Source organism: Pogonomyrmex barbatus, unplaced genomic scaffold (genome assembly GCF_055798465.1).
Source record: "Pogonomyrmex barbatus isolate J1 unplaced genomic scaffold, ASM5579846v1 scaffold19, whole genome shotgun sequence".
Lineage (NCBI taxonomy): Eukaryota > Metazoa > Arthropoda > Insecta > Hymenoptera > Formicidae > Pogonomyrmex > Pogonomyrmex barbatus.
In genome coordinates, this window is record NW_028297115.1 from 3,470,974 (window position 1) to 3,496,340 (window position 25,367).

General features: G+C 30.9%; 1 protein-coding gene and 4 long non-coding RNA genes across 9 annotated transcripts in view; 1 reads left to right on the forward strand and 4 right to left on the reverse strand.

Moving 5' to 3' along the window:
- LOC148936927 (uncharacterized) overlaps positions 1–8,051 on the reverse strand; it is a 22,673-nt gene extending 14,622 nt beyond the window's left edge. The window contains exons 1-2 of the long non-coding RNA XR_016138925.1: positions 7,053–8,051; positions 6,324–6,392 (exon numbers count right to left, since the gene is read on the reverse strand). This is a non-coding gene — a long non-coding RNA (uncharacterized LOC148936927). The remainder of the gene's footprint in view (positions 1–6,323; positions 6,393–7,052) is intronic.
- Positions 8,052–8,520: 469 nt separating this feature from the next.
- LOC112552303 (uncharacterized) lies at positions 8,521–9,909 on the reverse strand. 2 transcript variants are annotated; one of them, XR_003096552.2, is made up of 3 exons: positions 9,785–9,909; positions 9,380–9,500; positions 8,521–8,845 (listed from the first exon to the last, which is right to left on the reverse strand). It is a non-coding gene; the product is annotated as an uncharacterized LOC112552303 (long non-coding RNA). The 2 variants fall into 2 exon arrangements; XR_016138926.1 differs by having other exon boundaries at positions 9,649–9,878.
- Positions 9,910–11,126: 1,217 nt separating this feature from the next.
- Positions 11,127–12,719, reverse strand: LOC105422961 (uncharacterized). The gene is made up of 3 exons (XR_967327.3): positions 12,593–12,719; positions 11,586–11,830; positions 11,127–11,473 (listed from the first exon to the last, which is right to left on the reverse strand). It is a non-coding gene; the product is annotated as an uncharacterized LOC105422961 (long non-coding RNA).
- LOC105422962 (piwi-like protein Siwi) lies at positions 11,354–21,858 on the forward strand. Of its 4 annotated transcripts, none has more exons than XM_011632554.3 (11): positions 11,354–11,495; positions 13,361–13,519; positions 14,384–14,486; positions 15,899–16,045; positions 16,148–16,356; positions 16,453–16,638; positions 16,716–16,886; positions 17,176–17,455; positions 17,601–17,953; positions 19,140–19,548; positions 20,401–21,858. In XM_011632554.3, exons 2-11 carry the CDS (start codon positions 13,367–13,369, stop codon positions 21,042–21,044), a joined length of 2,655 nt encoding a protein of 884 aa, XP_011630856.2. In that variant the 5' UTR covers positions 11,354–11,495; positions 13,361–13,366; the 3' UTR covers positions 21,045–21,858. The 4 variants fall into 4 exon arrangements, with proteins under 4 accessions (XP_011630856.2, XP_011630857.2, XP_011630855.2 ...); XM_011632555.3 differs by lacking the exon at positions 11,354–11,495 and adding an exon at positions 12,594–12,677; XM_011632553.3 differs by lacking the exon at positions 11,354–11,495 and adding an exon at positions 12,635–12,770.
- LOC148936928 (uncharacterized) lies at positions 20,125–22,876 on the reverse strand. Its single transcript, XR_016138885.1, has 2 exons — positions 22,339–22,876; positions 20,125–21,017 (listed from the first exon to the last, which is right to left on the reverse strand). It is a non-coding gene; the product is annotated as an uncharacterized LOC148936928 (long non-coding RNA).
- Positions 22,877–25,367: the final 2,491 nt, after the last annotated feature.

Genomic DNA, 25,367 nt, shown 5'->3' on the forward strand with positions numbered 1-25,367 from the left:
TATCATCATTTCAATTGCAGGATTCATCGAGTGAATCCCAGTTGCGCACAAAATAAATCGGATACAGCAGGTTGAATGGATCGGACACATCCAAACGGACGCTATAAGGAACGGATACAAAGTGGTTGAAATTGGACACAGTAAAAATCGGACACAGTGGCAATCGGACACAGTGGCAATCGGACACAGTGACAATCGGACACAATAAGAAATGGACGCACGGATAGTTGCAATCGTGACAGTTTTTTCCTAAAAAAGTGTTAAAAGTGTTATTATATTCGAAGTGCAAGATGCAATCTTTCGCCTTACTAAATGATAGAAAGATTGGCAAAGATCCCTGCGCAAGGCTTGGGGATGAAGACATAATCTTTCGCCTTACTAAATTGATGAGTCTATTATATATTAAATATTAATTAATATTAATTAATATTAAATTTATATATTAAAATGATAGATCCTAGAAAGATTAGCAAAGATTCCAACGCAAGGATTGGATGTGAAGTTTTCGCCGATCTTTTCATTTTGTTACAAATATAATTTTGTATTGTTTTCGTAATTAGTTCTATGATAGTGGGGGAAGCTTCGCCCCCCAACCCCCCCCCCCACCAGGGAGCTTCGCTCCCTGAATCCCTGATCAGGGGACTTCGTCCCTGGACTCCTGACGAGGAGGCTTCGCCCCCTGTACCCTCCTATCATGCGTACAGAGTCACAACGCATGCTCAGCTTACTGCATTATATCGCTATGACAGATTTCCTAGCCAAAAAAATCGTCAACTTTAACGCTTAATATCTCGGTTCGCGAGGCAGACTGTCGCAGAATTTTTTTTACCAGATTCTTTTATTTATTTAACTATCCGTGTGTCCGTTTTCTACTGTGTCCGATTGGCACTGCGTCCGATTGGCACTGTGTCCGATTACTACTGTGTCCGATTGCTATTGTGTCCGATTTTCACTTGTGTCTGATTTCAACCACCTTGTGTCCGTTCCTTATTGTGTCCATTTGGACCTGTGTCCGATTCATTCAACCTGCTGTGATTTATTCTGTGCGCAACTGGAGCTTCCCCGTTTCATCCCATTATAGAAGTTAAGCAGCATCGAGCAGGATCCCAAGTTCTAGAATCAGAACTGCCAGAAACGGCACCCTGCATCGCGGCAACATCGGTAGTAGGGCGGGAGTGGGAAGAGCGCGAAGCACGCACACAGAACACGAGCCACATCCATGTGCGCTTGGCGTTCGATTACCTTCGGATGGTAGAAGAGAATAGAAATACTATCCTACTCTCTCACGCTCGAAGCGCTGCGCGAAAAGAATAGACATACTATCGTACTCTCTCGCGCTCGCAGCGCATCGAGCGCGAGAAGAGGATAGAGATGCTATCATACTCTCTCACGCTTGATTCGCTGTGAGAAGAAGATACTACCGTTCTTTCTCGCCCTTGACGCTCTCTCGCGCCGTACGATTTCGAGCGTTTCCAATGTTTCTCAGTTACAGAAGCTATTCTTGCATACATATAGCTGCTATATGTAATTGAAAGATAATAAAATTTCAGTCAAAATGATATCATTTCGAACTAATTGTGACAATCGCGTTGCTTGGGTAAAAATTAAATTCATATATCAACAAAAAATTAAAGTTTTAATTCTGAATATCAATATATTAAGAGTTACAATTTTATATCTTAATTAGCATGTATATTGAAAATACGAATACAAATTATATTTATTGAATTAAATGTCATTACCAAATTAATTAATTTTGCGTGTTTAAGTCGTATGTAACTAATTAAAATTAACTTTCGTATTCTTAATGTATAGACATAACATTAAAAATTGAAAATTAAAATTTTTATTCGCATAAGAAATAAGAAATTAAAAATTAAAAGTTAATATTAATGCTTATTTTTTTAATAAAATTTTACTTTACTAATCTTTAAAGCTTATTCATTTATGTATTTAAAGAATATAATAAAAACAATAACAATGTTCCAATTTTCTTGGAAGAAAACCAATTTTAAGTTATTATTATTTTATAAATTGTAAATTAAATATTAAATGCCCATATACGTGTATTTATAAACCCTATTATATAACATTATTTATTAAACAGCACAATACCATCATTTGAAAATTTTATATTTATTATGGATTAAAAATACAAGTTGTAAATATCTGCATATGAATTTATTTTATTGAAGCCTTCAATAATAGGTACTGTAAAGGCAAGTTTCTTTGTAGTTTTATTGCTTGAAATTAGATTAGGGATCACATCATTGTTATTGTGTTCTGATTCTGATGTTGACGTATGTGAAGACTGTCAAGGCAATACATATTTTCTGAGTTATTGATAAAAGATATGTTGCATAAGTCTGAATCATCAATCATCTCGATTTTTTTGTCATCTCGATTTTTTTGAATAAGAAATTTTCTTTTGGAGCGGATCTTTGGTAATCTTGTTCTCATGTTTTCTTCTTATATGATTAATTAAATTGGTTATTTCCATAATATTTGTATATGGACTGACACAAACGATAACGTGAAGATACATTATCAATCTTTTGAAAATATAATTCTCTTATCTCCTGTTTTTGTTGTTTTATCCATTGTTTAGATATATTACCTGTATTTATTTAAAAGAATATAATTTTAGGGATTGATTATCATTAATTAACGCACCATTTTTATCACAAAACGAATGTTAAATTTACTAGATTTATATTGGTTATTATATATTATGTTTACATTATGTTTTTGTCAATCAAAAACAAAATCATCTAATAAATTCATTTAATTTTTGTGACGAACAATTTTGTAATATTATCATTCATACAACCGATATTTTTATTTAATTATATAATCAATTTTTGGTTCTTATATACATATATTCAAATATAACTTTCAAGACTTTTCAATATAGTTTCAATTAATAGGATTAGTCACAATTTTATCACATTGCTATAATTATTTATATTTGATATATAAAATATACGTATATAATATATACGTATTTTCTTTGTATCCTAAATAACTAAATTAGTTATTTAGGACTTAGGTGAGAAAGTCCCCAATTCTTAGTCCTGGTCTACAATAGATGATTTAAGCCTTGAACTGTAAAAAATGGATTCATCACAGTCGATTATTTCTCCCAAATTTAATTGTAATTGATCAATTTTTTTATGGCTTAAATCTTAAATCTTGTAGACCGGGACTTAAAAACATACAAATAACTTTTGTATGTGAAAATTATTTTTAAGTTGCACTCAGGACGCGGCAACGCGGTAGCCAATCGTCTTGTTTTCTGATATGTAATGAAGTTGTGTGATTGGCTATCGTGTTGCCACGTTGTATTACGTGCCGCAACTCAATTATTCATTTGATTATTCATTAATTTCTTATTACTGAAATACATTAAGATATTCATTTAACATAGACTGATATGCCAAATGGACGTTTATTACTTTGATGTGGAAAGACCACCTCCCTAATGAGAAACAAAGGATCTGTCTCATTAATTAAACGTTTTAATTAATTAAACGTTTTCTTTTAATGAAAGAAAGATTTACACATTTCTATTAAATGAGCGAACATGTCATCAGAATGCATATCAATCCGTTTTCTATTAGGTGTATAAAAAAGTTCTGAGCTTTTTTTTGTAAAATTCAATCTTTATTCAAAATCAAACAAAAAAATATTAATCAGCGAAATATTCCCCGTTTGCATCAATGACCTTTTGTCATCTTTCGGGTAGCTTACGAATTCCTTGACGATAGAAGCTCACCGGCTTCAAAGCGATAAAGTCATCAATGCATTTTTGTATCTCTTCAAATCTCACGAAATGTGTATCAGCCAAATAATGCTGCAGCGATCGGAATAGATAGTAATCGGAAGGCATCATGTCTGGGCTATACGCCGCGTGTGGGAGAAATTTCCAGCCTAACGCAAAGATATGGTCCTGAGTCGCTTTCGCAATATGTGGTCGAGCATTGTCATGAAGCAAGATCACTTTACGACGTCCTTGGCCAGTAAATGGCCTCTTCTAATGCATCGCTCAAATTGGTCAATTGTTATTGGTAGCGGTCTGTCGTGATTGTTTCACCAGGTTGTAACAACTAATACAACACATCTTTCCAATCCCACCAGATATAGAGCAAAACCTTCTTGACGTGGATATTGACTTTAGCGTCGAAGGTTGACTAGGGTCAACCCACGATTTTCTACGTTTAGGGTTATCATAAAGAATCCACTTTTCATCGCCTGTAATGATTTTGTGCAGAAAATCTTTTTTCCGGAACTTTGAAAGCAAAGTGAGTGCAGAGTCACGCCGACGATTTTTGTTGTCTTCGAACAATTCATGCGGAACCTATCTGCCTTCCTTCTGAACCTTTCCCATCGTATGTAAACGTACGGAAATGATTTGCTACGTAACGCCAAACTGTTCTGCAAGCTTCTTTTCAGTTTGCGCAGAGTTTATATCCAGCAGTGCTTGCAATTCATTCGTTTCAATCTTTTGAGGATGTCCAGCGGTTCATCTTCAAGACTGAAATCTCCTTGACGAAATTTTTGATACCATCTTTTACATGTAGTATGACTTACAGCGTTCTCTCCATATGCAGCAAAAATCATTGCAGTGGCTTCAGCAACATTTTTCTTCAGATGAAACGCGAAGTGGATGGAAAATCGAATATGCTCTTTTGTTATTGCCATTGTGAACACTATTGATTTTTGAGGTTATGTACATCAAACGCCATATGGCATTTTAGAAGGTCAAATGTCAACGCTTTAAAATTGCAAAAGGGCAGGAAAATATATAAAATTTAAATTGTTATTTCGGTTGTATGAAATCTAAAGCTCAGAACTTTTTTGTACACCCAATATTATTTTGTATTGCCTCGGGACGCGTTTCGTTATTAAGAATACCACCTATCTCGATTATAAATAGAATCCGTCTTGGCCCTATGATCAGTTCTCGTCTTAAATTCGAAGGGAACACACCCTAATACCTGTTAAGTGACTTAAGTATTAAGTGTCTAAATAAAGTTCAATCGACAGTTCTTCTGTGATTTTAATTCTTTAACATTACGTCGCATCCTGCACGTAACAGTTGCCGTTTTGCCGCGTCCTGTGTGCAATCAGCCTAAGATAATGCTATCTATCTTAAAAAAAGAATCGATTTTTTTAAAAAAAGGAATTAATTCAATAAAAATCAAGTTTTGAAAAATCGATTAATAATTAATTATTTATCATCCAGAATAATCGATTTTTCAAGAATCGGAATTTCGCATTACTAGTCGCCTCCAGCCTGCTAGGGCTAAGAGTTACTGCAACGTTTTTTGGAGCTCACGAGGCCAGCTCCGGCCTCAGTGCCATCACACGATCATAAACGCCAGGAAGATCGACCGATCTCCGGTCATATTCTCTGCGGTCGTAAACGCCGCACAATCCGCCCGTCTCCGGGCGATCTTCTCTCCGTGGCCGTGAACGCCGCGCCAACCGCCCGTTTCCGGTTGAGTCTCCGCTCGCGACTGTAAACGTAATCATCACGTCCGGCCGGCCACCGCACGACTTTAAACGCCGTCCAATCCGCCCGTGTCCATGATGTAAGAAGAAAGTAAACAAATATTGCTCATAATGGTGGAGGTCTGAGATCTTAATCAATCAGAACTTGAGCTTTTATGCAGCGCGCTGTTTTATAAATATCAAAAATGAAATAAGATTGTCTAATGCAATTTGGATAAAAATATGTAAATTGGATAAAAATATGTTGTATTTAATATTATAAAAATAAAGTATAACTATACAAATTGTATAACTACAAATTGTTGACAGTATGATTTATGCTTTTAGAATTCTTACTTATATATTGATCAAATTTAATTTTTATTATATGTCAAAATTTTTATCTGTTAAGATGTGTCACTTATGAGTTCTGTTGGGGGATTTTTTTAACACGTTCTCATATTTAGAATTCTGTCATTATTTCTTTTGTTCATACGACGCTTGATTACATATATTGAAGAAGACTCTGTGAGTCGAAAACGTTTTTTTAAATAAAGACATTGTTTATAAAGAATTAATGAAAACATATTCTGTTAACAAATTATTGTTGCTTTTGACCTTCAATTTTATTATTTTATAATATATAAGTATTATATAATGTACATTTATATTACAAATATGTGTTAAAATAAGAGATAATTAATAAGAAATATGATTTTGGTATTACAACAAGAATGTTGTACTACCTACAACTACACTACATCGTAGCTATTTGTGACATATAAAATATGAAAAGGAAAAGATTATAAGTATTCGAAATATAAACTTACCATAGTTAAGCTTTATATCCCCTTCCTTTCGTTGACACCCTTCGAACCACTGTTTTCGTAGTTCATGCTCTTTGGGAAAATAATATAATATATAATTGTAATTTTCCTTGTTACTACGATCGGTCCGGCTTTTGCAATTTTGAACGCAACAAATTGACATTTTGGCACTAATATCACACTGTCATTTAAAACGAAACTCAATAATGGCGCGCTCATCTCCTAGCTAGAGACCTTTTAATAAGAGTCTGGCTATTAGAAACTCGATTTTGAAGCGTTTTGATTGATCCGCCATTTTTTTTCTTATTTAAGGGTGCCGTCACATGCGGCGTAACTTGCGTAAGCGTAATCTGCGTATTCTACTGATTTACTAAAATACGTTACGCCATTTTGAAAGTTTTCTTTCACATAGAGCGTATTTCGCGTAATTTCGAAAAATGCGTAATACAATCTGTTTGAAATTGCTAGAAGTAAATTGCGCCTGAAAGCGAAACGCGACAAGCGCACGTGATGATCCGCGACGATCGATTGCCCTAAATCATGTGATCGATGGCACCAGGTAGCCCGTCGATATCTATCACGCGGAAGTAATTATGCTTATCAATCACTCTTCAAGGGCGGCGTAACGAGGGTTTTTCGAGAAGCTTGCGAGATCATCCGATCAATTTCGTCCTATCAGTGATTGACACGACAAATCATGTGATTTTCGGCCAATCGATAGCACACACATACTTTTCGCAATCAACGATGGGCTACCGCCGCCGGCCCCGTTACCGACCGCACCACCGAGCATCTTCGCGGAATCGCCGAGCGCGTTCAACGAATTGTCTCGAATCTTCCGGCAAGATCATCCCCGGAATCGCCACAGACTCGAGTTCAGCCGACCTGTACCCGACTACTTCCGATCGATGGCCGACTCGGGTATATTAAGCGACTCCGGTGGATGATCAGGACTATCGCCAGCGAGATAGTAAAGCATCCAGTACTCTCGACATTCCCGTTTCTCTCCAAGAAAAGCGATCTAGGGTGCTTCCTATCGAGCCAGGAGCTTCTGGCCGATCGCTCCTCTCCACCAAAGCACACAAGTTTCTCTAGGGTTAAGGAGCTTCTTAACCTGGGCTCTAAAGGCAAGCCCTTGTACACATCACTCCGCTGACGGTCAAGAAGCAGGAAGCTTCCTGCATTCCAGCCACAGCAAAATAGAACATCCCAATCTCAGCCTGACGAGAACTGAAAACTAGACGTACGAATCGCTGATCGATAATAACACGCGCTCCGAGACCCCTCGCACCGTCACATCCGCGCGCGTCTACCATCGCAAACGCGCCGGATTCACGGAACAGACCACGAGCGAATCTATTGTAACGATTCCTGGAATCCGCGACACTTTTCGCGAAACAACGTAAGACCAGATTTCCGGGAAAAACACACTGTAAATGTACATAAAGAAAACTCAGTCAGTAACTGTAAATAACTCAGATTACCTTTAAATATAGATATATAACAAATTAGTTTCTCGATATTTTATTTCTCTCCGAATAATCCTGACCACACCCGACCGACGCTATCCCGCGAAACACGCCGATCCAGGAGCCGCGAGGAAGTGGAAACGTTTTAAACTATTTGATAGTTCTGAAAAGAACTGTTCAAATAATACTAAGACTCAGTACTTAGTCCAGTGAAGTGAGTACTTAGTCTGAAAAGCGATATATAAAGGAGATATAATTTATGTATAGATATATGTCTAATTACATACGCAATGGAAAGAATATAAAAAAATTTAACGCAATATTTTTTACCTAAAATTGAAAATGAAATAAGATTATATTTAGTTGTATTTTAGGATTATTTTTATTTTTACCATGTTGTACTTTATGATTTTACGTATACATTTTTAAACCAAGAATAAATAACAATAAAAATATTTAAATTTTAAATATTTAAATTTTACTAAAAAAAAAAAAGAATAGAACTCTACAAGAATAGAATTCTAAATTTTATCTATTATTTTTATAATTGCTGATATTCTAATAAAATTCGCGCGCACGCGATTATCATGGCTGTCGATAATGTTATGCGCTACTGTGATCCCGTGAATCATTGCACCGCATTGTACATTTAAGTATTGTAAATGTATTGTATAAATATATTGTGTAAATATATTGTATTTGTGCAGTTTATTTGCTAATAAATATGTCTATTTTGTAGTGTTTATTTTTGTTTGTCTTTATTAATTTTACATACTTATTTAATCATCTAATTATTATTTAATATCTATTTCAAATTTCGATATTGAAAAGATTATACATGATGTATACATGATGTAAGGAGACAAGATGTGCTCGTCAAGTATAAAGATACTACAATAAGGGTGCATTCGTTTATGCAATCATTATCGCAGATATCGTTCGTTTACTCCGTCTGCGAAAATGACTGCAGCGCAATTCGTCGTTCGTTTACGCAGGGATGTATCTCATCTGTGCAGCTATCTCGGAAGTTCTGCTTTGGATGCTTTGCTTGCAGTACTACGTAAACGAACATCAAAATAAATTTTATTAGAATAAGAAGCGGATTAAAATAAGAATTTAAAAAATAAAAATAAAAAATAAAAATAAAATAAGAAAAAATAAGAAGAAATAAAAAAATAAGAATAATAAAATATAATTCACAAAAAATTAATATCTAATTTTTAAATAAAATTCATAAATTAAATATTTTGTATAATATTCATTATTTATATCAATTAAATTTATATCAATAAAATATTATTTTTTATGCAATAAAGTTTTATTACATTTTAATTATTCGAATATAAATTTATGTATAAAATTGTCTCTTTATTTATCATTCAAACAATCAGTTCAATTTCTATTGGAAGATACGATCCGTGCAGTTATTCACGCAGTTATCCGTTCGGTAAATTTCGATCACGTGACAAGCAGATGAGAAAGTAGTGGATGCGCAAAATACTGCGGATGCGTTTCTTTATTCACTTCGAGTATTGTCAATACTACAAATAGCGTTCCGATATAGAGAGTAGTGCACTCCGAAAGTACTACCTTGAATTCCATGATGTCATTGATTTTGACTTCCTGTTGCGGCTATTGCAACCAGCGAGGTAAAGCAGTTACAGCACAAAGATGACTGCTTCCATGGAGATTGAAATAACCTTGATTGATACTGAACAAAATAAAGCGTATAATATGAAATAATATAATATAATATAATTATTATGATAAAATTATTATTATATAATATTATGAAATTATTTATTATTATTAATTATTTTTTTATTATTGTTATCATTAATATTAATATTATTACTAACTTTTTTATTATTTATTATTTATTTTTTTATTATTATTAATTATTTTATATATATCATATTTAATATATATAATAAAATTATATTTTTTTTAATATTATATATGCCAATTGTTTTCAATTGGATCTTGAAAACATACTACAACATTCCGTTTTATAATCTTGAAGCAGTTAGAAAGCGCACGAAACTAAAACTGAATGATAGCCGCAGTATACTTCCATTACGTCATAACATGAATACTCAGAGTGAATAAAGGAAGGCGGATCAGAGTTGTGGCCAATCTCTTAGGGTGCATTCGTTTACGCACTCTGCGTAAACGAATGCACCCTAAGAGATTGGCCACAACTCTGATCCGCCATGTTTTGATTAATTCCTACGAGACAGAAAGAAATATACACCATCTCATTTTAATCAATAACGTGTTTTGGTAGCGATATTTTTTATTTTGCATATGCATTGATTTAAATATATTGTGCATGTATGTATTAAACATGTAGAAAGCGTGATAATATATTATTAAATAATATATTATTAAATAATAGAGATACTAAAACTGCAAAATATAGTCATAAATTAATTAATTGTGATAAATCAATATAAAAAATGGGTGGATGTTCATTTTTTTACTTATATTTTATTTTATATTGTAATAAAGCTTGTTTATAATAATAATAAATATGTATAATAATCCTTTCTAAAAAAAGGGACGACATCGATATTTGCATCTCTCGAAATTTCCTTGAAGATTTATTGTTGAAACTTTTCCATGATGGGTTCTCTCGCTGCGCTAACTTTGAATAGCTGTCATTGTATTGATTTCACAGAGGATCGTTTTGACAATTGCGTATCAAAAAATTAAAAATATTATAATGTAACAGTAGTATAATAGTATTATATTAATTTTTGCTCTTGTGTTGAAAAAGATAAATAAAAAAGATAAATAAATAAATAAATAGTAATAAATTTAAAATCGTTAAAATTAAAAGAAATATATTAATAAATTGGTAATATAATTATGTAAAATAAAGTTTTATAAATATACACATTTTATTACCTTTAAAATGCTTATGTTTGTTTTTAAGGTATAATATTACAATTTAAGATTAATGTAGTTAATGTATTTGAAAATAAGTAGGAATAGTCAAAAGATGGCGGATCAATCAAAAGTTGCTTTTTTTTGTGACCAGTCTCTGATGTAGTGTCTCTATACTACAAATGCTTTGAAGCATTTTTTGATTGGTCAATTCATAAACTTTTTTGATTGGTTAATCAAACGCTTCGAAGCTTTTATAGCGTTAAATAGATCATAGCCAAAACCTGTCACCCTACAATTTACTTTAATTCGCACTCCACCACCAGATGGCAGTATCTCATCTTTTGTTGCTCATTTTATACACAGAGGTTTCATTTTTCTTAGTATATATTCTGTGGGGAAGCAGAGCTAAATGCTTTCATTGGTCGCTTGAGATATTACTTCGATATTACTTCAATAAATAATTTTATTAAATTTTCACATTGCATCATTTTCCTTTATTACATACTGCATTTGTGAAATACAAATTTGTTGTCATGATATCACAGAGTCTTGCATCTTATGGAGAATTAGCTGGAATAACTTGTATACGCAACTGAGCTGGCAGTTTCAAAAGCCACGTGTTACATAGTGTGCACCTTATTAGTTGTTCTATCATAAGATGAGAAGTTTGAGCCAATCAGATAATACCTTACCGTAATAAAAGGCGCTTGTCCGCTAGTTGAAGTCTTCCTCGGAAAACGTTAGTATTGTAAAGCGGGATACCAAAGAAATTTTGAGTATAAAAAGAAATCACTGAAAGAAAAAAATATTTAAGGTAAGAAGAGATTTATTCTGTTTTATTTCACTAAAATGTGCACATTCATTTACGTTAATCTTATTTAATATAATAGAGCGAAATATTCACAATAAATTATTGCGTTCTTCGAAACACATTGATATGGTTAGCATTGAAATAGTAGTACAAATACGTTTTTCCTTCGCTCGATTGTGTTAGTTGAAATATTAATTAATTTTTCCAAGTAACGAAACGAGAAAATGAGCCAATAATCTTATTAGAATTCATAACATTTTTAACACAAAAGAACAAAGAATAGATAATTATATCACATGAATGGATATTCGGATATGTAACTTTTCACATCATCTTACCTGAAAAAAGCAAACAGTACGTATTACGAAAAAAAGGCATGGTCAACGGAAAGATATATTTTAAAAAGCTGTGATGATTTCAAGAAAAACATCAAAAGTGTCCGAGATATTTTTATTATCAGATTTATTTATTTTAAGTGCAATTTGTTAAAGATTATTTTTTTTAATATTAATAGATAAATTTTGTTAACTATATTATCCGTTGCATTTTTTATATTTAGAGTGAAACAGATCCAGCAATTATGTACAAAAGTGAAGAATAAAATCAGAGAAAATGCTAAAAGAAGGGTTCATTTTTTTGTTTGAACAACTTTATTTTTATCTATTAGCTAATGACTAAGACAATAAGATTACATCGGAAAATTATCGAAAATTTCTAAAAAAAAGCAGATTTGATGGAGATAGTGTTGGTGAAAGTTTTTTTTAAATAGGGTTCTTAGAATCCTATTCAAAAAAACTTATATTTAATTATAATATAATGGAAATTAATTTTGATAAACAATTTCAAAAAGGAAAATCTATGGCGGAAATGATAAAAAGAATTATTTTATAATGAGTTTCAAATTTAATTTAATTAAGTTTAATTAAATTATTCTGTAGCCTTGTTAACAATAACTATGCTAACAATACTAATGCATCATTGCCCTATTTTTGTATAACATTTTGTTTTTATGCCTCATTTTTAATCTTATAAATATTTAATTTGAAAAATTATTTTGTATGCATTATAATTTATCGAAATATTCTTCTTTCTTGTAATACTTGCTGAGCTTTCATTTTTTTGTTCCTACTGTTGTTTCGTTACTGATTCATTGTATAATCCATTTATGAGTTTGCTTTCTGTCCTGTGAGTTATACTAAAAACTTTCTATCTCATTTTTGTTAAGTCTCAAATATATATCTATTTCATTTTAAGTATAACAAGTGTACACTGATTCAGGTACAAAAAAACAGAATATATCGTGATACATGTTTGAAATCTGTTGAGACTATGTTCACATAACCTCTATTATTCCAATAGAATTTCTAAGTATTTAAAGGGTTATGATTGTATAATATTTATAGTAAGTACAATTTTGTAAATATGGGTGGGATGGGGTGGAGTATAGGTGGTGGTGCATGTATATGCGCGCGCGCAAGAGAGAAAAAGAGATATGTCCTTTATATTTTATATTTAACAGACATATAGTTATATTAATATATATTTCTTATAAAGTATATATTCGCTACAAAAGATGAATATATATATACTATATGTCTATATTTTTTATAGATACATACTTTGAAATGAATATATTATGTATTAATATATCACTATATTTGTTATTAAATATGAAATAAAATTATGTGAAATTATTGTGTGAAATAAAAAGTATAAGTAGAAAATAAAATTACATGAACATTTTTATTTAACATCTTTTTTTTTCTCTTTTTTTAAATTTTTTAAATTGCTTTCAAATCATGCTTTCTGTTTTTTATTTGTTTTAATTTATTAAAATTTTTAATTTTCTTAATATTTTAATTATTTAGACAAAAATGTCTCAAAGAGGAGGAAGAGGAAGAGGTAGTCATGGACGAGCATCACAAAAGCAGACGAGTTCTATGCACCAAGAACAACAGCTTCCACATGCTCAGGCATCATCTAGCAGTGGGGCTGTTCGAAGACCAGGCCAATCTGCCGTACAATCAGTAATATAAAATATATTATTGTACATATAATATAATATACATATTATATTAATATGTAGGATAATATGGAAATTTATGAGAATTTTATTAAAATTATGGCAGCATATGATCTTATATTGCAAAGATGATATTAATTATATTGAAAATAATATCAATTTTTAAAATAGTTTCTATAGTTGTAGATTATACTTACTCTTTTATTTTACATACAATTTCTATGCAAAATAATATGGCTTATGTAATATAGTATATTTCATATAATATAGTACATTTAATAAAAATAATAGAGCAATTCATTTTATTACTATAAAAAAAAGGGAAAAAAAAACTTTAAATTTTTTAAAACTTCTTTTGCCCATATTGATAATACAAGTGCTACATTTATTAGAACAATTTTATTATATAAGAATATTGCACAATTAAATGCTTAGAAAATTAATGTAAAATTAATAATTTATTTTCAAATCATGAAACATCAATTTATTGTTCTTCATGCAAAGCAGGATATCGATCTATGAATTTAACTAAAATAAGAATATGAGATATGCTGTTTGTGATTAAACTTTTTCTGAAAATCTGCATATTAATACTGTTAAACCCTACAAGTAATAAATAACTACAAGTGTATCATTTATGTTAATTTATTAAAAATTGAGATTTTCATTTTATATAATAAAGGTAATGATATAAATATAATATTTATCAGAAGTAGTATCTAATAAATATAATATTTATCAGAAGTCATTATTAATATTATATTAAATTTGCATTTCTATGTATTATATTAAATGGAAATATTTGACATAACTTAATAATTTTAAGAATAATAATAATTACTCCTAATTCAATTAAATCTTTCGACAGAGTACTGGACGTGGTGTAATACAACGCGTTGGTGAAAAGGGTGATAGTGCAGCAATGGGACAGATAGGAAGAGGCATGGAAAGACTTGGAATACAACCTACTGGTATATTTTATTGTTATTTTTAAATTTAATCTATATCATATAAATATATATTAACATAAGTATATATAGTATATATAGTATTGTATATTTTGCATTATACACATAGAAAATTCTTACGTTAGTACAATTGTATTTTTTATACATAAACTCAACAATAAGTACATAAAATTGAGATTATATACACATATATATATATATATATATATATATATATATATATATAAATTATATGTAAATATAAATTGTAATTGTATGCGTGAGTATTTGTGTTTGTGTTTGTATTTGTGTTTGTGTTTCATTTTATCTAAATTACAATGATAACATGTTTTAACACATTTATTGCTATGATAGCGATTTTCTTAACACTGATAATTTCCATTCATGCTGTTGGTCACTGGTGATGGATTGATTACAATTAATACATATAATTTACATTTATAAGATTGATTTTAAGTAATAATAGAAAGGCAAAGCTGACAAACACAAAAAAATGAGTATTTTAATTTCACTGCTACTATTACTTTCTACTATAACGAAATATATAATATGGATGGACAGATAATTGAAATATGCTTGGTGACAAATATATTGACAGTATCATATGAATTATATCCTCGGAAATTTAAAAAGTTATGATATGTGAAGAATATCTCGATATATGACATGTTATTTTTATTTGCTGTTCAAATTCTTTTTGAAATGATAAAATTAATTAAAAATTACCTTCTTTTTTATTGTTATGTTATTTAGAAAAAAAAAATAAAACAAATTTATAAAAGAGAATTGTATGAAATTATCGCGCACCTTATATGAAATTGTGTAAATTTACAAGTAAATCATGCATACATATATACATATACATACGCGTGCGCGTGCGCTTGTAAGTTATTTTAAGTGTGCGGTGCGTGCGTGCGCGCGTGCGCGCGCGCGCTTAAAATAATTTATAATAAAAGAAATAGTAAGGTATAAGAATATATATGTTTTTATAATAATTTACAAATAAATTTATATATCATACACAAAAAAGAAATATAAATATATTGAGAATATATTCTCTTTGTTTCTATTTATATACTTTTTTATCATTTTTTAAACAAGTGATGAATTTTTAATTGATAAATGTTATTAAAAGAAATGTTTTTTTTAATTTTTATCTTTTTTTATAAATAAAATAAAAATAAAAGGATAATTTTTGATAGTTGGTTTTATCATTTTAAGATAAATTTGAGCAGCAAACAAAAGTAGTCTTAATCAAAATATTCTTTATTGTCAGTTTCATAATTTAAAAAATTTTTTTAATTGGAGATATCTCCTTATGATGTGATATTTTAGAAGTTTATGTCATTAATTATATTTAGATGTATTTTTTGAGTATTTATGAGTATTAAATGAGAAATGTAATTTTTTTATAGCTGGTGCCAGTGGGGATGCTAGTACTAGTGCAACAGGTGCTAGTAGTGTAGCCGTTGTGTCATCTGGAAGAGGTGCAGCACGTGGCAAAAGAATTTTACCTCCAGATATCTTTGTAACAAAACCGAGTCATGTAGAAAACAAAAAAGGTGAACAAAAATAATAATATATATTATCTACTATGTGTTCTAAATTATATATTATATTACATATTATTTTATGAAAATTATATTTTTTTATCTATTTTTCAGGTATATCTGGTAAAAAATTAATATTACAAACAAATTATTTCAAACTGCTTAAGGCGACTGATTGGGCTATTTACCAATATCATGTTGATTTTGCACCTGAAGAAGATCGTACAATTGTACGTAAAGGTTTACTTAAACTACATAAAGAAAGTATTGGTGCATACATCTTTGATGGTACTGTAATGTACACGAGTCGTCGATTGCCCGATGTAAGTAATAAATGTACAATGCAACATATATTTCATCGATGTCATTACGTCTCTTTTTCTCTTTTTATAAGTTTGAATACAATTGAATTATTTTAGCGAATGGTATTTACTTCAACTCGACAATCAGACGAACAACATATAACAATCACGGTTCGTATTGTTGGGGATATGATAGTGGGAGATGCTCATTATATCCAGTTCTTTAATATAATTATGAGAAAATGTTACGATCACCTGAAGTTAAAATTGGTCGGCCGCAATTATTTCGATCCTGTTAACAAAGTAAATATATTCATAAATATATTGTTCCATAAAAAGTTTGGTATAAAATAAAGTACCATTTTGTTACATTAATATAGATTGTTTTACCGGAATGCAAATTGGAATTGTGGCCAGGATATTTAACATCAATTCGTCAACATGAACGAGATATATTAATGTGTGCCGAAATAACAAATAAAGTTATGCGGTTAGAAACTCTGGTAGATATTCTGCGTAACTGTTATCAGGAAGATAAGCAAAGATACAGAGTAAGTTATGCTTTTTAGAATTAGAGTTTTGCAGGAATTTTTTATAAAGAAATTTTCATTCGCATTTCCTTCACTGTAATATTTATATTTGAATTACAGTGTTACTAAAAAGTTTTTTTTTCTCCTTATGCTACAGAAATATAGCATTTTTACAATGAAAAAATACAAAGTTTAAATGAAATTCATTTATTTATTGTTCTATCTTATTTCTGATTTTATTACAATTATAAGTATATTTTCATGTTCTTGCATTATAGAAGTGAATAAATATATATGTATATGCATACAGGAAAATTTTGCCAGTGCTGTGATTGGTATGGTGGTTCTTACCGATTATAATAATAACACGTATCGCATCGAGGACATAGATTTTTCGACTACTCCTAGTGATTCATTTCCTATGAAAAATGGCACTACAATAACATACATAGACTATTACAGAAAAAAATATGGAATTAAAATTTCGGATTCTAGACAACCAATGCTCGTAACAAGATCCAAAACAAGAGGTCGACAGGCCGTAGAGATGGATCGCGTTTATTTAGTACCCGAATTATGTCGTGCAACAGGTATACATTATATTGTTACCTTTTCTAACATTTATTCGATTTATTGTTGAATTTAATTTGAATTTTTTTTTTTTTTTTGATCCTAAATATTTATGAAGTTTATATCTTTCATTTGCCTATTTTTCTATGATACTATGATTTACAGGTTTAACTGACTCCATGAGAGAGAATTTTAGACTCATGTCAAGTTTGGCCGCGGAAACACGGCTCAATCCTGGAAAGCGTATTGAGAAATTATTGATGTTTAATAATAGACTTCGTGAAACACCTGCTATCATGCAGGAATTGTCTGAATGGAACTTGCAACTAGATAACAAGTTGCTTGAAATATCTGGACGTGAATTACCCGCTGAGAAAATTTACTTCAGCGACAATGTATCTGTTACAGCTGAGGAAGGCGATTGGACAAGAACAATGCAAAATAAGAAATGTATAATTTCTCCAGTATTACGTAATTGGGTCCTCGTAGTAACAGAAAGAGATAAGCATGCTGTATCGGTGCGTCAAAATTTTATTGAATATTTTATGAGAACTATAAAATATTATTTGCATGTACGTGCGTGCGCATATATGCATGCGTGCACATTCTTATTTTATGTCGAAAAATGCCAAGTGATATAATTGCGCTTTTCTTATTCCATGTCATTCCATGAAAAAATCATAAAGCACGATTCTACTGTTTTTTTTTATTTGTATGTTTTCTTTTGTGTTTTATAAGAGCAGTTTTGTGTTCTATGACAAAAATTATAAAAGTAAAAGCATTATTTAATAACTCTGTTTTAAGGCTCGATTCTCTCGCGATAAGACATGTGACATCGGAGGCGGGAAATGACATACAACAAGTTTCTTGCGAAGTATAGCTTTATTTCGTACTTTTCGCTTAAAAATAAAATATTTTCATATTTCTACAACTTGAAAAAATATCAAAACGTAAGATCTGTCCAACAGATCACGTAAAAATGTTACATAATTCTTAAAATAATGGTACACTGCTCAGCTATCAGAAATCATCAGATCACTAAATCTAGTTGTTTCTGATAGCTGAAAATCATTGGCATTGTGACTCGAAGGAGGCGATGGGCGTGCGTGCGTGCGTGCGTGCGTGCGTGCGTGCGTGCGTGCGTGCGTGCGTGCGTGCGTGCGTGCGTGCGTGCGTGCGTGCGTGTAAAATTATTCAGAACAACCGTTTGTTCTTAAAATGTCATACAGTAAGTTACTGCTCCTGCCTATCTTCTGTATGCGATCTGTAATTCGCGAAATATTTTCCCTTCAAAAACTAAGTTTCTGATAAAAATTTGATAAAGGAAAAATCGTTTTTAAAATTCACTCAAAAATATAACATTTTAAGGACAAACGATTCTGAATCACCTTGTAAATTTTATACATTGAAAAAAAATAATTGAAAAGCTATGCAAACATTTATATATCTATATTTTTATTCTTGTAGAACAGTTTAGCTTATAGAAGTCTTGTTTTCTTACATACATCTATATTTATATTCTTTACACATTGTTATTATTGATGTTGTTTAATTAATATGCTGTTATGCATATATATAAATTAAAAAATTTTGTAGAATTTATTCCTTATAAATCAACATAATATTTTGAATATTTTGCAAATTTGGATTAAAATATCATTGATCAGATGTATCCAGTTTTTAATCAGTAATATTTTATTTCAGCCTTTTATAACTTCTTTAAATAAAGTTACAAAAGGTCTGTCATTTCATGTAGAGAATCCAAAAATACATTCTATCCGTGATGATAGACCAAGCACATATAACGAAACATTGGAATATATTTTAAGTAAACAAATACCACAGTTGGTATTTTGTGTGGTATCTAACAATCGTAGCGATCGCTATTCAGCAATCAAAAAGAAATGTTGTGTTGATCGACCAGTGCCATCACAAGTCTGCTTGTTGAAGACAATCATGCATAAGAATATTATGTCAATAGCTACGAAAATAGCAATACAGATGAGCTGTAAATTAGGTGGAGCACCATGGTTTGTAGATATTCCATTAGACGGTTTAATGATGGTTGGATTTGATGTTTGTCATGATACAACAATTAAAACCAAAGATTTCGGTAAGTATTAAATTTTTTAAAATTTTGAAGTTTACAAGAAAAAGTGCCATGGACAAAATAGTATCAAATTGCAACATTTGATTATAGCTTTCGAATCTTGTATAAATCAGTTATTATGTGATACATCTCTGTCGAATATATTTAATATGATTAATGATTTAACACGGTATATAATTTCTTAAGGCTCTTGACTACTCAGCTAAGAACTTCGCGTTGATAGTAGCGACACAGCGTTGCGATAAAAATTAGAAGCTTATTCATCTTTGCTCATCTTATCCTTGTCTTTGTTCATATTAAGTGACAAGCTGACGACGAAATTTTTTATTATTTAATTACATTATTATTTGTTTAATTGTACAGATGTGATTTGTCTCGTACTTATCAAATTCGTTAAAACGACGGCAGCTAAAGTTACTTTTGAATGTTATAAATAAAAGCATATTTTTTACTTCTTTCAAGTTGTCAAATCATGTGTTCTGTCTGAATAAGCTTTATTTCATATATCTTTTATGGCTATTTATGGCTATTTATTATCAGCAGAAGAAAGGATAGTTCATTTTCATAAATATCTTAAAGTTATCTGAAATGTCATTTTAGTCAAATATCTCTTTATTTACAAACTACATGATAAATTCACTGTATCATTTCTCGCTTATGACGTCACAAATTCAATATAGCCGCGGCGATTAATCAGGAGCGTTAATGTTGTTTCTGAGTTAATTATATTTCAAAAGAAAAGCGAAAAAAAATAGTGAAGAAATTAAAGTATAATTTTTTTTTTTTACAACATGCATACATTTTAGAATTAATTATTGAATCAACTTTTTTATTAATATTCATTTGTTAATACAGGCGCTACAGTAGCAACTATGAATAAACAAATGACAAAATACTTCAGCGCAGTAAATGCACATACAAACGGTGAGGAGTTATCAAACGAACTCTGTGATAACATCCGCAAAGCTGCACAGTCATATTATCAACAAAATAAATCTCTGCCAGCACGTATTGTGATTTACCGTGATGGTGTTGGCGAGGGTCAAGTTTCACAAGTATTTGAGCGCGAAGTCGTACAAATAAGAAAAGCACTTGATGGAATGTATGGTGGTCCAAATAGATACAAAATGGCTTTCATAATCGTGACAAAACGATTAAATACGCGATTCTTCCTCAATAAAAATAATCCATGTTCGGGTACAGTAGTTGATGATGTTATAACGAGTCCAATCAAATACGATTTCTTCATTGTGTCACAGAAAGTACGACAAGGCACAATAACACCTACTTCATATAGTGTCATTTATGATACTCTCGGTTTAGATCCCGACAAGATACAACGTTTGACATTCAAATTGACTCATATGTATTATAATTGTTCGACTACCGTCAGAGTACCAGCACCCTGCCATTATGCTCACAAACTTGCATTCCTGGTGAGTAAATTTATTCATCGGGAACCAAACACGCAACTGCAAAATACATTATACTTTTTGTAATCTTTGTAATGTTGCACCATTCCATTTTTTAATTTTGTTTATCATTTTATTTTTATCAGTATTACAGTCCAAGTAGAAAATAATTTACAGGAATGGTTTTTTATTTTTTATGATAAAATTTTTGAAATATTAGGATGCTAAAAGAATGAATTAGGTACGTTTACAGTGTTTTTATTACACGTATTATAAAATCATGCTTTATGAAAGATTTTCTATCAACATTAATACAAAATATTTAAGAAAAAATAACGATAAAATAATTTTGATATAATTCGAAGATATTATCCTAGATAAATATTTAGTGTTCTAATCTCTTAAGTAATCCTAAGATTCTCACTGTAATATTGAATTATCAAAAATTCATAATTATTTTTTCTAATTTGATCTAATAAGACAGTATAACTGCAATGGCAAAATCTAATCGATCATTATACAATTATCGATAGGACTTCAATGACTTAAGATAATATTCTTATCTTTAAAAATATTTTTTCATATTATCCCTTACATTATTGCAATCTTTGAAATATTCTTTTTCTTTTTTTCTTTTTTTTTCTTTTTTTTTTTCTTTTTCGCTTGAGCAATGACACAATAGATAAATCCATACAAATGGATAAAATTGATATATTGTGTTGGTTATGATAATTAAATTTAGTTGTACTTATGTGCCAAAGTTACATCTATAAGCCATATTTTTCCTATTTCAGTTTAAATCAAATATTACAAAACAATGGTGTTTTAATCTTCTCTGATATGTGTAATTTTTTTTATTGCATCTATGAATAAATGTTTTAATAACTGATAAGAAATATAAGTGCATTTTTTTTAAACCAACAATTACAAATTTAAATGAGTTTAGATATGAGTAAATTATATAAATAAAGTATCTAAAGGAAAAATGAAATTAGTTTATTTTATAATTGTTTAATGAATATTCAATTTTTTACATTTAAAATGAAGTTTTTTTTATTGAAACTTTAATGTCAAATTAATCTTAATATATTTTAAAATATTTTTATTCAAATAGTATTTTTTTAAGAATTATTTTAACATGAAGTATCTCATTTACTTAATAATTAAATTTCTAATTGAATATAAAATTTTCTTCAAACATTTAATACTGCCACATTTTATCTTTTCATATATTACGTAGACATTTATCTATTTTTCAAAAATTTAAATATTTAATAGATTATTTTATAGATATATTTAATAGATATATTTTTTTTATTACATATTCATGTGTATATGTAACAAAAAAATAAATAAATTGTATACGGTCTCTGGATCTTACAGATGTATTACACGATCATTGCTTGAACTCGACGTTGACGATGGCAACACATCGTCGCAGCAAAAATTAGAAGCTCGATTATCTTTATCTATTTTAAGATGTCACATGCGACGTACTTGCACCGATCACATCGTTTCCCTTGAACATCGGATTCCGCCTAGTTATTTTATGCTGTTTACGCTATTAGGGTACCGTCACATGCGGCGTAACTTGCGTAAGCGTAATCTGCGTATTCTAATATTTTACTAAAACACGTTACGCCATTCTGAAAGCTTTCTTTCATATAAAGCGTATTTTGCGGAATTTCGAAGAAATGCATAATTAATACAACCAATTGCTGATTAGGACTTTTGTTGTACTCTCTAACAGAAATGCTAAACTAATTTGTGATTAATTTTTGTAATCTGCGTTTGTATCTGGAAAAATATGCTTCATAGGGAACCGAGACTTTACATGAAGCGTATTTTTCCAGATATTACGTAGATTACAAAAACCGGCAACGCGGTAGCCAATCACCATCTTGTTTTCTGATATGTGACGAAATTATATATTTGGCGTTCTCACGTTGCCACTTTGCTGCATCCTGTGTGCAACCAGTTTAAAGGCCATATCAGACTAGCGGTTGCACGGCTATTTCAGCCAATCACAATGTAGCAGGTCCTGGTGATGGTCAATGTGATTGATAATAGTAGAATCATCAACCGGCAACTGTAACCGAGGGAAGCGTCCCAGATGCACATTTTCAATCAGACACACCATTCATATCAGCCGATGCCTAAGAATTTTCTAGTGAGCCTATCAAAAATTTTTTTATTTAATCGACCAATCGGCAATGTGTCCGATTGGACCTCAATCTAGCTGGGCAACCGTTAGTCTGATATGGGTTCAGCCAGAGATGGAGTGTTTACGATAATCCAAGTTCGAGTTAGTTTCACTAAGATTGAAAAATATGATAGGCACAACCATTTAATACCTTCATGTTTCATGACAACTCAACTCAATGCTGTCTTGTGTTACGTTCCGAGATGGCGTAGAATGGTTAATGAGTTTGAGAAAAGGAACTCTGGCGAGTTCTAATGTTATGGTGGATACTAAATATGGTTATATTTGGATTAGAACGAAATTACAATTTAAGATAATTTGGTTCGCAATAAAGATAATTTTCTAGATCAATGTAAATATAAACAGAAATATCAATAAAGAGTTATATAAAAACAATATTAACAAAATAGCAATAATAATAATAATAATAATAATAATGCAGATAGAATAATAACAATAATAATGGAAAATCAATGGAAAATATATCATGAATCATAATGGTGAATAAAACAACATTGTGGTATAGACCTAATTATATGTGGAATAGAAAAACAAATTAGACAATATCAAATAAGAATGGGGATGATGGCTGGAAAACATAGTATAAAAGCTTCAAAGATATATGACAAAAATTATTATTATTATATATAAGTGAATAAAAGTATCAGCACTATATAATTTGATGTAGGTTTAATACTAATAATATATTAATCAATCCATATAAAAAGGAGATGTCAAATAGTAATAATAATAATAATAATATAATGTAAATTAAAAATATAGTATAGTATTTAAGTGTTACTATAAAGAGCTTCACAAAAAGGTGATATAAATTTAACGTAATATGAATTTAATTTATAAAGAAATCAATCAAATAATAATAATAATAATAGTAATAATAATAATCTAAATAATAATAATAGAAATAACAATAGAAATAACAATAGAAATGATTATCTTAAGTGGTTCAAAGTAAATGGTTAAAAGTTTAAAATTCTAGCAAATTCTCTTTCCTTTTCTTTTCCTTTCATAATAGTTAATATAATTTTCGTCCTTAATAATAAAAGATTCGGTGATTTGATTCGTGGAATGATTTGACGATTACACTCTCTGGAGGTTCGTTAACGACTGTCGTGTTTGCATCCAAGCCGTATCTCTAGGGTAGGGCCGATGCAAAGGGGAGGGGCAAACAAACACTTCTCGACTGAGCATTTTATTTCGTGCTACGGTTATTTACGGTTATTACGCGAAAATAGAAAAAGATAAAAGGAAAAGAAAGAAAGAAAAATAAAGCTAAGACCTAATATTTTTTCGGAGATTTTCGTTAATACTTAATAATAAATCTTATTATTGCAAAACGAGAATTCATTTAATTAATCAGTTTTCGTCAATTAAATTTTCGTTGCGCAACGAAAAACTCTCCGAGCTAGCTCTTCGTTGGAAAGTTTATATTAGGAATATTTGAGTGCGATAAGTCTCCCTTTTAGTATAAACTAAGATCGTCGAACGCTCCTTTATCTTTTCTGCAGTTGCAGCATTGAGAACCGAAGAAGAGGTGATTCGAGAAAAAGAAAATTAAGTTATAAAATTATATTTCCAAATTATATATCCAAAAAAAAACAATAGTAATAGTAATAAAATAAAATTATATCTTATCGCAAGACAAAAAAAATGAATTCTCGCTTTACTATTAATTATCTTGTAACGACACCCGACGCACCCCCCTCAATTACGAGTAATTGATAACAGTGAGTGTCCCCGACCGATCAACCGTCGGGGCGCCGACACGGCGATCCGTCCGCGATCCCACCGTCGAGAAAAGCCCGTCGAACAGCGGACGCGGCAAAAGCGATGATCACGCGGCTTCACGTGCGCACCGCGTGAGATCATAAACACACGGTGAGGCCACCACTGCCGGCCCCGCTACCGACCGCGCCACCGAACACCCTCGCGGAATTCCCGAGCGCGTTCGGCGAATTATCGCGGGGATTCCGACGAGACATCCCCCGGAAACTACCCCGACCCGAGACCGGCCGATCCGTTCCCGACGAAACCCGACCGATGGCCGGCTCGGGTATATTAAGCGAGTCCGGGAGATAAACGAGACCGATTCCCAGCGAGACAGTGATCAGTCCGACACTGCTCTCGATATTCCGAATCCTCTCCAAGAAAGCGATCTAGGGTGCTACCTATCGTGCCAGGAGCTT

Coding starts and splice junctions, on each gene's coding strand:
- LOC105422962 (XM_011632554.3), top strand. CDS start 13,367: ATGTCTCAAAGAGGAGGAAGAGGAAGAGGTAGTCATGGACGAGCATCA. Junction 17,456..17,600: donor CGAATTATGTCGTGCAACAG/GTATACATTATA, acceptor TATGATTTACAG/GTTTAACTGACTCCATGAGA. Junction 17,954..19,139: donor GAGATAAGCATGCTGTATCG/GTGCGTCAAAAT, acceptor ATTTTATTTCAG/CCTTTTATAACTTCTTTAAA.